Here is an 11,619-nt window from a genome sequence, read left to right as displayed (position 1 = left end):
TGACTCTTGGGGCTGGAGAGATGGCTGAACAGTTAAGAGCACTGGATGCTCTTCCAGAGGTCATGAGTTTAATTCCCAGCAATCACACGGTGGCTCACAACCATCTGTAATGGGATCTGATTCCATCTTCTGGTGTTCATGAACAGAGAGGTATAGTGTACTTATATACAGAAAATAAATTTAAAAAGAAAACTGACCCTTGGACTAGAATACGTGAGATGATATGTAGTGTAGAGACTTCAGATGTAGCTTCGGTTAAAAGAAATTAATAAATTAAGAACAATAGAAATGAAATAAGCACTATTAATATAACACTGCAGAACATTAAATATTTCTTATTTCCAGGTTAGTCCTACTGATTTATTGAGGCATTCTTATTATAAATTACTTTATCAACAAACTATAAATTAAATGTACTCAAAGAAATGTATAGCATATGCAATAGTCAACAGGGTAAGAGTTAATATTTTATGCCCAAAATATATTTTAATATTTTATAAGATGATATTCAAAAATTGACAAAGCTGATGGATATTTCAAGTCTGTTTGTTCTTTAATTTTCAGGGGATTAATATTTATAATCATTTAGCTTATTATCCTGACCATTATAAGTTTGTTTTTATTTTCTAATAGTAGATATTATATAAAAGTAGATGTTATATTCATTCTTTTGAATCTAATTGTAAAGATTACTTAGAAAGTCCTTGTACAGAGCCTCACAACATTCACAACTGTCCTCAAAATTTAATCTTCTAGCTTCACCACCTTGATTTATGGAAGTATAAGTAATTATTTTAAGCAGTGCTTGGGAGGCTGAGGCAGGAGGATTGCAAACTGCAAGCCAGCTTGAGACCTTGTCTCAGCAATAAAACAAATACTTGTATTCAAAACAGTGTTTTTGCTTCTATTCTAGGCCCTGTATTAGAAACCACCCAGCAAGATTTTTTGCAAGAAGCAAAATCTCTTATTGCTCAACATTACAAGAGATTAAATGAGGTAGTGCTTTGCATTTTTAATGTGTTTAATCAGAAAAAAATGAATAAGGGCTTTTGGAATACAATAAGGATAATCACAAAGGCTTTCATGGACACTGTTGACAACTTCAGTGGCTTTTATAAAAGCTGATTCAGGTGACACACAAATCATTACTCAAATGATTTGATGATATGTCCAAATTTAGTTTGGACATTTGATATATTTAGGGGTTAGCACTTAATTGATTTATCATTTTAAGTAAGTATCCCCTTAACACTGTTTAGCTAAAACTAAAATGGAAACTTGATTATGAGATGCACCTCTCCTATCGCCTGAGCCTGATATGTTCCCCGTGTCTTTTCTCATGCCACTTTGAATTAAAACTCTCTGTTGTAGTCTGTAATCCCTGGAGTGCAAGCTGTCTTCTCTGAATGTTGCATCTCCAGCAGCAAACATTGTGCCTGCTCAACTGACATTTGCTGAGTGTCAAGCAGTTGTGCGGTCTTAGGAAGGGTGGGAGGGTAAAGGCTGAGAAAGACAAGGGTCCCAGTGCGAAGAAAAGGCTTTGCAGAGCAGGCAGGATATCTGAAGACTGGGCAGCTAGTTTGACAAGTGGTAATGATAATACCACCAAAAGCTTAATGACATCTTGAGTTGGCAACAATTAGAAGTGACAACAACTTGGCTTTTTGTAACCAGCTCTGTCCATCTATAGGACAATTATATGAACAATTGCATATCAAAGACCTGGAGCTGTGTTAGTCTTCCACTGAATATGCTGCTCAAAATTAAGAAACATGTGATTAAAAATATCTGAAAAATTATATCCTGTTATCAATATGGTTTTCATGACAGCATACATCCATATATTCTGAGTGATTTCCAGTTTAGTAGAGAAAGATTTAGAAACTTTATAGGCAGTTAAGAGTTCTCAGAAATGGTAAAAACTGATTAAATTTAAAAATTATGTAAAGTGCATAGTTACTGTAGTAACTGGGACTTACTTTACACCTCTAGAGGGCAATAAATAAAATTGGGAATAGACTGTATATTTTAGGCCTCCTTTCGTCAGTCCTCGCTAACAACTCAAAAAGGGCTTCTTAGGTCTGGTATTTGGCTTTTGTTATGTGGTTTTTGGTTCTTGTATTGTCAGCCTAAATGAAAAGACTCACTAAAATTGTGTATGCAACTACACACACACACACACACACATATACACACAGAGACACACACACAAATATTGTAAAAATAGATTCTGATACTATATTTCTTGAGATTATAATTTAATTATAATTAATTTCTCCCTTCCTTTTCTTTTCTCTTCTTGAAATCCTTCCATATTTCATTTTCTGCTCTCCTTCAAACCATGGATTCTTTTTTATAACTAAATGTTATTATACACACACACTCCTATATCCCTAAATGTTCAGTCTGATTAATGCTGCCTGTATGTAAGTTTTGGGGGATGGTAGTTTGTGTGTCTGTGCTTTAAAATATCTCTTTTAAGACAGAAGCTGCTATTGGAGAATTCATTTTTCTTTTGAAGTGGATTGCAACATTCATGCTTGGAAACAGCTTTAGAGTATGGGCTTAATTGATAACTGTCATGTATATTGCAGTAAATATCTTCTTAGTGAGACACTTTTGAAAATGCAGTCAGCTATGATATGATTTTCTTGATAAAGTTATTTATAAATTTGACTATGCAATTATATTAAAATGAATATTAAAATTTTAATTTTTTTGTTTTATTTATAGAATAAGGCTCAAGGAACGTCTATAGATGTCTTTAAAAATAAACACCAAAAACCAAAAACTGGCAAATTCATACCTTTTGAGATTAAGAAAAGTGAAATCCTTAATGTAGTTCAAGAGCATCGGTTGGTACTCAGAAGCATTAGCTATCCCAGGGACACTTCCAAATGCACAGCTCTAATTGAGGCCTCACAGCAGATTTCCTTCAAGGAGCCACATGTTTCGAATATAAAAGAGAAGTACCACCCTGTAGATCTTTTTAAAGAAGGTAAGCTTTGAATGGAGGCAAGAAAATCGGAAAAGCAGCGCATGGAACAGTTTGCTTCTGAGAGCTTGAAATGAAATTTTCTGCTTCAGATGATATCTAGAACTTTGTTTCAGCGATGAAGGCTGAGGAGGATGGTTCTCAGACTTTCAACATTTGGTCCACCAGAAATTGTGACAAGAGCAACCTAAGAGGGAAAGACCTAGGAACCAGAACTGGTTCATTTGTTTTCCATCAGTAGCATTTTTTTTTCTAGTATAGATTATCTGAGAATATTCATTTACTAAATAGCGTAAATTCTATTGATGGGAACAGATAGGGCAGGCAACTGTTTCTAAGGATGTTTCTCCAGCTCCCTGAACAGAATTCTCAGGCTATAGAGTTTTCCATAAGGCAAACATTAGCAAAAAATATATTCTTTATTAGAAGTGTGGTAAGGGGGAAGCCTCAGTCCCACTTAAGCAAAGTTGATACTGTTTTCTTTGTAGTAACAGCTTAAACAAATGGCCTCATAACACATTTGTAGTTATTATAGTAGTCAAAAGCTTAGCTATTTTTAAAATATTTCCTAAGTCATTCATCTATTTGTAATTCTTTCTTTCAGGAAAGATTGCTCTTTCTGTGCCAGACACTGTTTAGAACTGGTGAAAGAGAAGTTAAAAAAGATTCAGAAATTAAAGTTAGATATAAACAGAGTAATTTCTTATCCTAATGCATGGATTAGAAGTAAAAAAGTGTATGGGAACACTAATAACTAACAAACTAAATGCCAGAATGAAAATTTACCAGCAAAGATCTCACTAGAAATAGGATTATAAGATATTTCTTTAGAGTTAGGAACAGAGAGAATCTACATTGAACGGTGGGAGAAAAATGTCTCAATTCCTAGAAGAGTGAAAGATCATGGTATCTATTAGAAAATGGAGCTGGTAGGAGAGATGGGGCTAGACTTTTGAAGCACCTAAGCAGTCTAAGGTTTGAATCTATGCTTATATCAGATAAGAGCAGAGAAAAACAAATAAAAACAATGTTTTAGTCAGTGTTGTATTGACGAGAAGAGACAACATGACTAAAACTCTTTTAAAGAAAATCATTTAATTGGGACTGGCTTACAGTTCAGAGGTTTAGTCCATTATCATCATGGTGGGAAGCATTGAGGCATGCAGGCAGACATGGTGGTTGAAAAGTAGCTGTGAGTTTTATATCTGGATCCACAGGCAGTAGAAAGAGATCTGGCTTAAGCTTCAGAGACCCCAAAGCCCATACCCTATTGACAAACCTCCTTGAACAAAGCCACACCTCCTTGAACAAAGCCACACCTCCTTGAACAAAGCCACACCTCCTAATTGTGTCACTTCCTATGTGCCTATGGGGCCATTTTCTTTCAAACCACCACCACAACAACAAGAAAACCTCAAACTAACTCTGTATATTTTATTTCCTCCTTGGATATTTGTTGATCATTAATGCATTAAAATTTCAGAAAAAGCACTGCAGTAATCAATTGTCTTATTCTCAATTCAGCTGACCAAAGAATAACCCTGTTTTAGTTACTTTTCAATTGCTGTGGCAAAGCTCGGTAACCAAGGCAACTTAACTTGGGGCATATGGTTCTAGAAGCTTTGAGTCCATAACCACCATACCGGGGAGCGTGACAGCAGTTGGAAGGTCATGTCAATGGAACAGTAGCTAAGAGCTTATAGCCTGAGCTATAAGCATAAGCAAGGCAGAGAAAGTAGCATTGGAAATGGTGCTGAAATTTTGAAATCTCAAATGTCCAGTGACATGCCTCCTAATCCTTGCCAAACAGATCGACCAACTGGAAACCAAGCTAAATGAGCTGGGGTAGGGGCAGGGGCATCACTTTCATCAAAACCACTACTACTTCTTACATCCTTTTTCACATGCTGTGCCTGTCAATGGCCCTGAAGCTATTATTTCTTTAAATACATGTCTGCAAATTCAGAATTAGAGGACCGTATACTGAATGAACAGTCTTTAAAACATTGACAGGGTAATGTGGAGATATAAGGATTCTAAGGTTTATAAAGTAGAAAACTGATCAGATATCATTGAGTTTAGAAAAGAATTCAGAGTATTCTGTAGTTTATTTCTGTTGTTACATACATCTCATACATACATGTAACCTGTATATTGCATTGTGATCTGGAGAGGATTAAAGTTATACTATCACATGGTAGAAGATGAAGCCCCTATGACTTCATCACTCCTCAAGAGCCCCATACCTTGATAGTATCACATTAGGCCTCAGATTCCAATGTAAATTTTGCAGAAACATAAATATTCAATCCATATCATGGGAAATTAAAATATTAGGCAGATGGGCAAAGAAATAGAAGAAGCTAAAAGTATCACATTTTTAGATCTGCTAAGTAGACATGCATATTGAGATAGCTGTTAGGAAGTTGGGAAGAAGATCTGGAACTTAAGAGAGCAGTATTTGAAGACTGAATATAAAAATCTTTCTTTGTGGGTTATTCATGTACTGAAATTGTGGGATTCATGTCTTTGTCCAAAAACACCCATTTATCATGTAAGGTATAAGGAGAAAAACTATACTACTTCAGATATAGAAGTTCATACATTACATATGTAATTTGTATGACCTTCACTGAAGTTGGGCCTATAAAATGTAAGAATAAAACATAAAACATATGGACGTTACTTTAAATAGAAACTAGATTGCTGCTTTCAAATAAATAGGAGAATATCACATCAGATTGTGGAGTTAGGGATGTATTTTCAGGAACTCTAAAGTCTTTGGTAAATTTTGAAAGATAGCTATTTGTTAATACAAGAAAGAAGGAACATCCTGTCTAGTCATGTGTCCCTGATGCTATGTAACATGAAAATGACTGTGGAGTGTTCAAACATAATCTTAACATTAGGGGGTCTTAGAGATGACTCTAGATATTGAGAAAGATTGAACTTTAACCTGAAAGTAGAGAAAAAATCCAAATACATAGCAAAATTGCAGTTGAAATGTTTTGAAATGAATTGCAGAGATAAGGACATGTTACATTTTACAGTCTTGAGACTAGTGAAGACCGAGTTCTTCACATGTGACTGGATGGCTTAAATTAAGAAGGTAGCATACAGGAGTTAGAAATAAGATGAATGATTCTGCAAGTATTAGAGTGATCTATTCATCAACAACAAAACACTGAATAAGAAAGAGGACAAGTGTTGAGTCTCTAGTGATTTCCACTTTGAGGCAATACAAAGCTATTTGTATAAGTGACATTTATAGTAATTTAAAAGTCCAAGGCATATCTTATGTAATGGTAGAGCCTCTATCAGGGATAGGTACTACTGAGTGCTATAGCTCCAGGTGAAAATTCTGAAAGACATATTATTAAAATATATTAGTGTTTCTGGCTCCCTTTAAAAGTTAATATAAAAAAGAAGAGTTGAACTAATAAAAATCCTGCCTAGTTTGCAATGAGAAGTCGAAAACTTGAGCCATTGGCTTTGGTTCATATCTCCACCAATAATTAGCATTACAGCAAAAGAAAATCACACACCTATCCCTTTCATAACCTATCCCATTACATTAGATAATACCAAGGCAGTCACCATTGAAAGACTAAAGTTAGGGGGTAAGGAAACAAAGTACGTTGTTTTAGAACTGAGAATAAAAGAAGACTGTAAATGTGATAATTGGCATGTATAATTAATTGGAAGCAAGTAGATCAGAAATACAAATTCTTTTTTAAAAAAAATCCTTCACTGAAGAAACTATGAATGTAGATTTAGTTAAGTGTTCAAAAGTAAAATAACCTGCAGGAAGTAAACTGAATACCTGAATACCTATCCAGCAAGGATAATAGCAAGAGTTGACTGGAGATAGTCAATAAATTTTGGGGGACTGGATTCAGGGGACAGTATAAAGGGAGTGATCCTTAGAAAGAACTTCCTGCCTCCTAGAGGAGCCTTTGCAGCAATCCACAGCAGGTTCTGCACCTTGTGTGAACCAGTGACTGCTGTGTCTTTACTTTTCTGGAGTTTGCTGGAGGTTTCCCTGTGGTTCTATTGCATGCTATGTGCTTTATAGGTAAGATGGAGATAACTTTTGTACTTGGTTCTCACATCACTAGATTATCAGGAACCACATCTCAATCTGATGGAGATGTGAGGGCAGCAGACAGACTGGATTTAGACCTAAATGACATGGCTCAAAGAACTCTAGGTTGTCTCCTTTGTGGAGAGAAAGTATTTTCTTTCAGGAATTAGAAATTAATAGATATTTAGTGTCCAGAAAGCCAGACTGGAAGAGACTGGCATATATTTACCAGACATTATCCTTTTCCCTTTAATACTCATCTGAAATACATCTCCTCAATCTATGTAGATGGTTCTATATGACAAAAGGGAACTCAAGGGAGAATGCTTAGGGTGATGTAAACCAGTAAGATTCTGTGTTTTTCCTGTGGGGCTGTCTATACTTTCAGGAATGGGAATATGTTTTGAATTTTCTTAACAGATTTAAGTTTTACATGTTTTACGTGTGTGAAGATGGTAATAGGAATTTAAATATCTGTTAATTACCAACATTTTATGCAGAGATTCAGCACATAGACAAAGGTCAGAACAGAGACTGTATAGATGAGGAAAACTGTATCTGAATTATATTCATATAGCACAATTCAATTTTAGCATAGAATAAAGTTTATTTAGGGCATGGGGAGGGGAGTTAAGAGGGTAGTAGAGGCAGACAAAGGCAGAGAGGAGGAAAGAGTAGAGAAGTAGAGGCTGACCATGACTACATGGAGGGAGGGAGGGAAGGGAGGAGAGGGCAAGAGAACAGGAGGATAAGAGGAGAGAGGGGGAAGGGAAGGGAGAAGGGAAGAGCCCAAGAAGGTAAGAGAGAACAAGAGAGTGAGAGAATCTTATAGCACAATTACACCAGGTGGAAAAGTAAGTATCAGTTACATGGGCACAGGTGCAGAATGAGATCGAAACTGAGTTAAACTGAACAGAGGTAAGGTATAAGAATGAGTATGGATAGTTTAGCAGTGGATGCTCTAGGTAATGGGGCACACACACAAGGACTTTCAAAGTGAAAACCAAAACTAAACTAAAAACAACCAACCAAAACGAATGTAGTTAGTTTTAACTTTAGGTAGAGAATTGATTTTGGCATTGTTGACAAATGATTAGGAAATGATTAGCAACATAGACATTATTAATGTCCATGATGGAAATGCTTTACTGTGTTCTCACTTAGGGCAGGAGCTATAAGGTGTGTATAGTCAGTTCTCCTCGGCAGGCAGGAGCTGGCTTCAGCATAGCACTGTATATAGGTGGCTGTGTCAAATACTTTGGATATAAGTTTGATCGCCTCAATCTTTGTTTCAGCCACTCTAAATATGGTTGTGGTGACTCAGTTCTCTTCTAGGCAGCCATAATCCTACCTGGCTTAGTAATTTCATGATCTTGGTTTTGCACTGACATTTGGCAGCCATGAAGAGGGTTTGGAGGGAATGTTTTCTTTCTTCTCTAGTGCAGAAGGGTAATAATAATATTCCATAAGTTTCTCAAATGATTAAGCAATCATAATCTTTATAGAACAGTCAATTCATTAAAGATTCTTATATTTGCTCTCCCAATTGTGCTTGTTTTATTTTCTTCCCTTTATTCGTATTTCCAAAGACCACTGCATTAAATTTTTCTTAGTGGTAGAATTTTCTCTATTTTCTGAGAGATGATATGTACGGTATAAGGAAAATAGACATTCATCAATGAAATTATAGTTCTTGTCATGGTGAAGAGGCAGAGAAGAATTTCCTCTTTCTTCAGATACAGTGAGATGGGCATATATTTTTTACATAAAAAATGAGATTTTAAATAAAATTACATCATTTGTTCCTTCCCTTTGCTCACCCTAAGCCCTCCCATGCAAACCCTTATTATCTTTCAAGTTCATGACCCACTTTTAAAATTGTTGTGTGTGTATGTGTGTGTACACTCACACATGCACATGTGTGCATGTTCATGTCAGTGTGTATTGCAAAATACATAAATACAAACTGGTTGATCTGTGTAATGTTGCTTGTAGGTAGAACTTCAGGGTTGACGATTTGATAATGGATAGCCAGTTGGTGTGCTCTTCCCTGGGAAAGAATATCTCTGCCACTTCTAGCATTCCTTGGTTGCCTGTAGTTCTTGGCCGAGGGATGAGGTTTCATGAGCTTTCTTCCTTCTATGTTAGCATGCTTACTGGTATCATTCTTCATGCTCAGGCAGTGAGCCTTGACTCAGATGTAGCTTCTGACATTACATGGAAACTCAGTCTCACAGCAAATTCTTTATTCCTCTGGCTTTTTACAATCTTTTTTTCTTTTTTCTTTTCTATATTCTTTACATACATTCAAAATGATTTTCCCTTTCCCGGTTCCCCCCTCCCCATAAGCCCCATAAGCCCTCGTCCCTCTGCCCGTTCTCCAATCAACCCCCTCCTTCTTCTCTGTACTGGTACTCCCCTACAATGCTGGATCAAGCTTTTCCAGGACCAGTGACCTCACCTTCCTTCTTCTTGGGAATCATTTGATATGCGAATTATGTCTTGGGTATTCAGAGCTTCTGGGTTAATATTCACTTATCAGTGACTGCATTCTATGTGTGTTCTTTTGTGATTGGGTTACCTCACTTAGGATGATATTTTCCAGTTCCAACCATTTGCCTAAGAACTTCATGAATTCATTGTTTTTCATTGCTGAGTAGTATTCTGTTGTGTAAATATACCACATTTTCTGTATCCATTCCTCCATTGACAGACATCTGGGTTCTTTCCAGCTTCTGGCTATTACAAAAAAGGCTGCTATGAACATAGTGGCGCATGTATCCTTATTGCATGCCAGGGAATGCTCTGGGTATATGCCCAGGAGTGGTATAGCAGGGTCCTCAGGAAGTGTCATGCCCAGTTTTCTGAGGAACCACCAGACTGATTTCCAGAGTGGTTGTATCATCTTACAATCCCACCATCAGTGGAGGAGTGTTCCTCTTTCTCCACATCCACACCAACACCTGCTGTCTCCTGAGTTTTTAATCTTAGCCATTCTGACTGGTGTGAGGTGAAATCTCAGGGTTGTTTTGATTTGCATTTCCCTAATCACTAATGATGCTGAACAATTCTTAAGGTGCTTCTCAGCCATTCGAAGTTCTTCTCGTGAAAACTATTTGTTTAGCTCTGTACTCCATTTTTAATAGGGTTATTTGGCTCTCTGGAGTCTAACTTCTTGAGTTCTTAGTATATATTGGATATTAGCCCTCTGTCGATGTAGGGTTGGTGAAGATATTTTCCCAATTTGTTGGTTGCAGTTTTATCCTTTCTACAGTGTCGTTTGCCTTACAGAAACTTTGTAATTTTATGAGGTCCCATTTGTCAATTCTTGATCTTAGAGCATAAGCTATTGGTGTTCTGTTCAGGAACTTTACCCCTGTGCCCATGTCCTCAAGGGTCTTCCCCAGTTTCTTTTCTATTAGTTTCAGTGTGTCTGGTTTTATGTGGAGGTCCTTGATCCACTTGGAGTTGAGCTTAATAAAAGGAGACAAGGATGGATCAATTCGCATTCTTCTGCATGCTGACCTCCAGTTGAGCCAGCACCATTTGTTGAAAAGGCTATCTTTTCCCACTCGATGGTTTAGCTCCTTTGTGAAAGATCAAGTGAGCATAGGTGTGTGGGTTTATTTCTGGATCTTCAATCCTATTCCATTGATCTACCTGCCTGTCACTGTACCAATACCATGCAGTTTTTAACACTATTGCTCTGTAGTACTGCTTGAGGTCTGGGATACTGATTCCCCCAGAATTTCTTTTGTTGCTGAGAATAGTTTTAGCTATCCTGGGTTTTTTGTTATTCCATATGAATTTGAGAATTGCTTTTTCTAACTCTATGAAGAACTGAGTTGGGATTTTGATGGGATTTGCATTGAATCTGTATATTGCTTTAGGCAAGATGGCCATTTTTACTATATTAATCCTGCCAATCCATGAGCATGGAAGATTTTTTACATTTTCTGAGGTCTTCTTCGATTCCCTTTTTCATCAAAACGATCATTTACCATGATCAAGTAGGCTTCATCCCAGGAATGCAGGGATGGGTCAATATATGGAAATCCATCAATGCAATCCACTACATAAACAAACTCAAAGGAAAAACCACATGGTCATTTCATTAGATGCTGAAAAAGCATATGACAAAATTCAGCATCCTTTCATGCTAAAAGTCTTGGGAAGAACTAGAATTCAAGGCCCATACCTAAACATAGTAAAAGCAATATACAGCAAACCAGTAGCCAACATCAAACTAAATGGAGAGAAACTTGAAACAATCCAACTAAAATCAGGGACTAGATAAGGCTGCCCTCTCTCTCCATATCTTTTCAATGTAGTTCTTGAAGTTCTAGCTAGAACAATTAGACAACATAAGGAGATCAAAGGGATACAAATTGGAAAGGAAGAAATCAAACTATCACTATTTGTAAATGATATTATAGTATACTTTAGCGACCCATAGATATCAACTTTTAAAAATGCAGTGACAATTATCATATCAAATAACTTTAGCAAATATGTTTATACTCAAGCTTTTTCTTAATAG

The 11,619-nt window shown here is 36.5% G+C and overlaps 1 protein-coding gene across 1 annotated transcript in view; it reads left to right on the top strand.

Moving 5' to 3' along the window:
- The first annotated feature begins 425 nt into the window (after positions 1-425).
- Positions 426-11,619, top strand: part of Iqcm (IQ motif containing M) — a 372,144-nt gene continuing 360,950 nt past the window's right edge. Inside the window, exons 1-3 of the mRNA XM_052166437.1 lie at positions 426-453; positions 914-996; positions 2,734-2,998. Coding sequence (XP_052022397.1) covers positions 426-453; positions 914-996; positions 2,734-2,998 — 376 coding nt within the window. The remainder of the gene's footprint in view (positions 454-913; positions 997-2,733; positions 2,999-11,619) is intronic.

Source organism: Apodemus sylvaticus, chromosome 21, assembly GCF_947179515.1.
Source record: "Apodemus sylvaticus chromosome 21, mApoSyl1.1, whole genome shotgun sequence".
In the NCBI taxonomy this organism is placed as follows: Eukaryota; Metazoa; Chordata; class Mammalia; order Rodentia; family Muridae; genus Apodemus; species Apodemus sylvaticus.
Note: the sequence above shows the minus strand (reverse complement) of the source record. Positions and strands in the feature narration are given on the sequence as shown.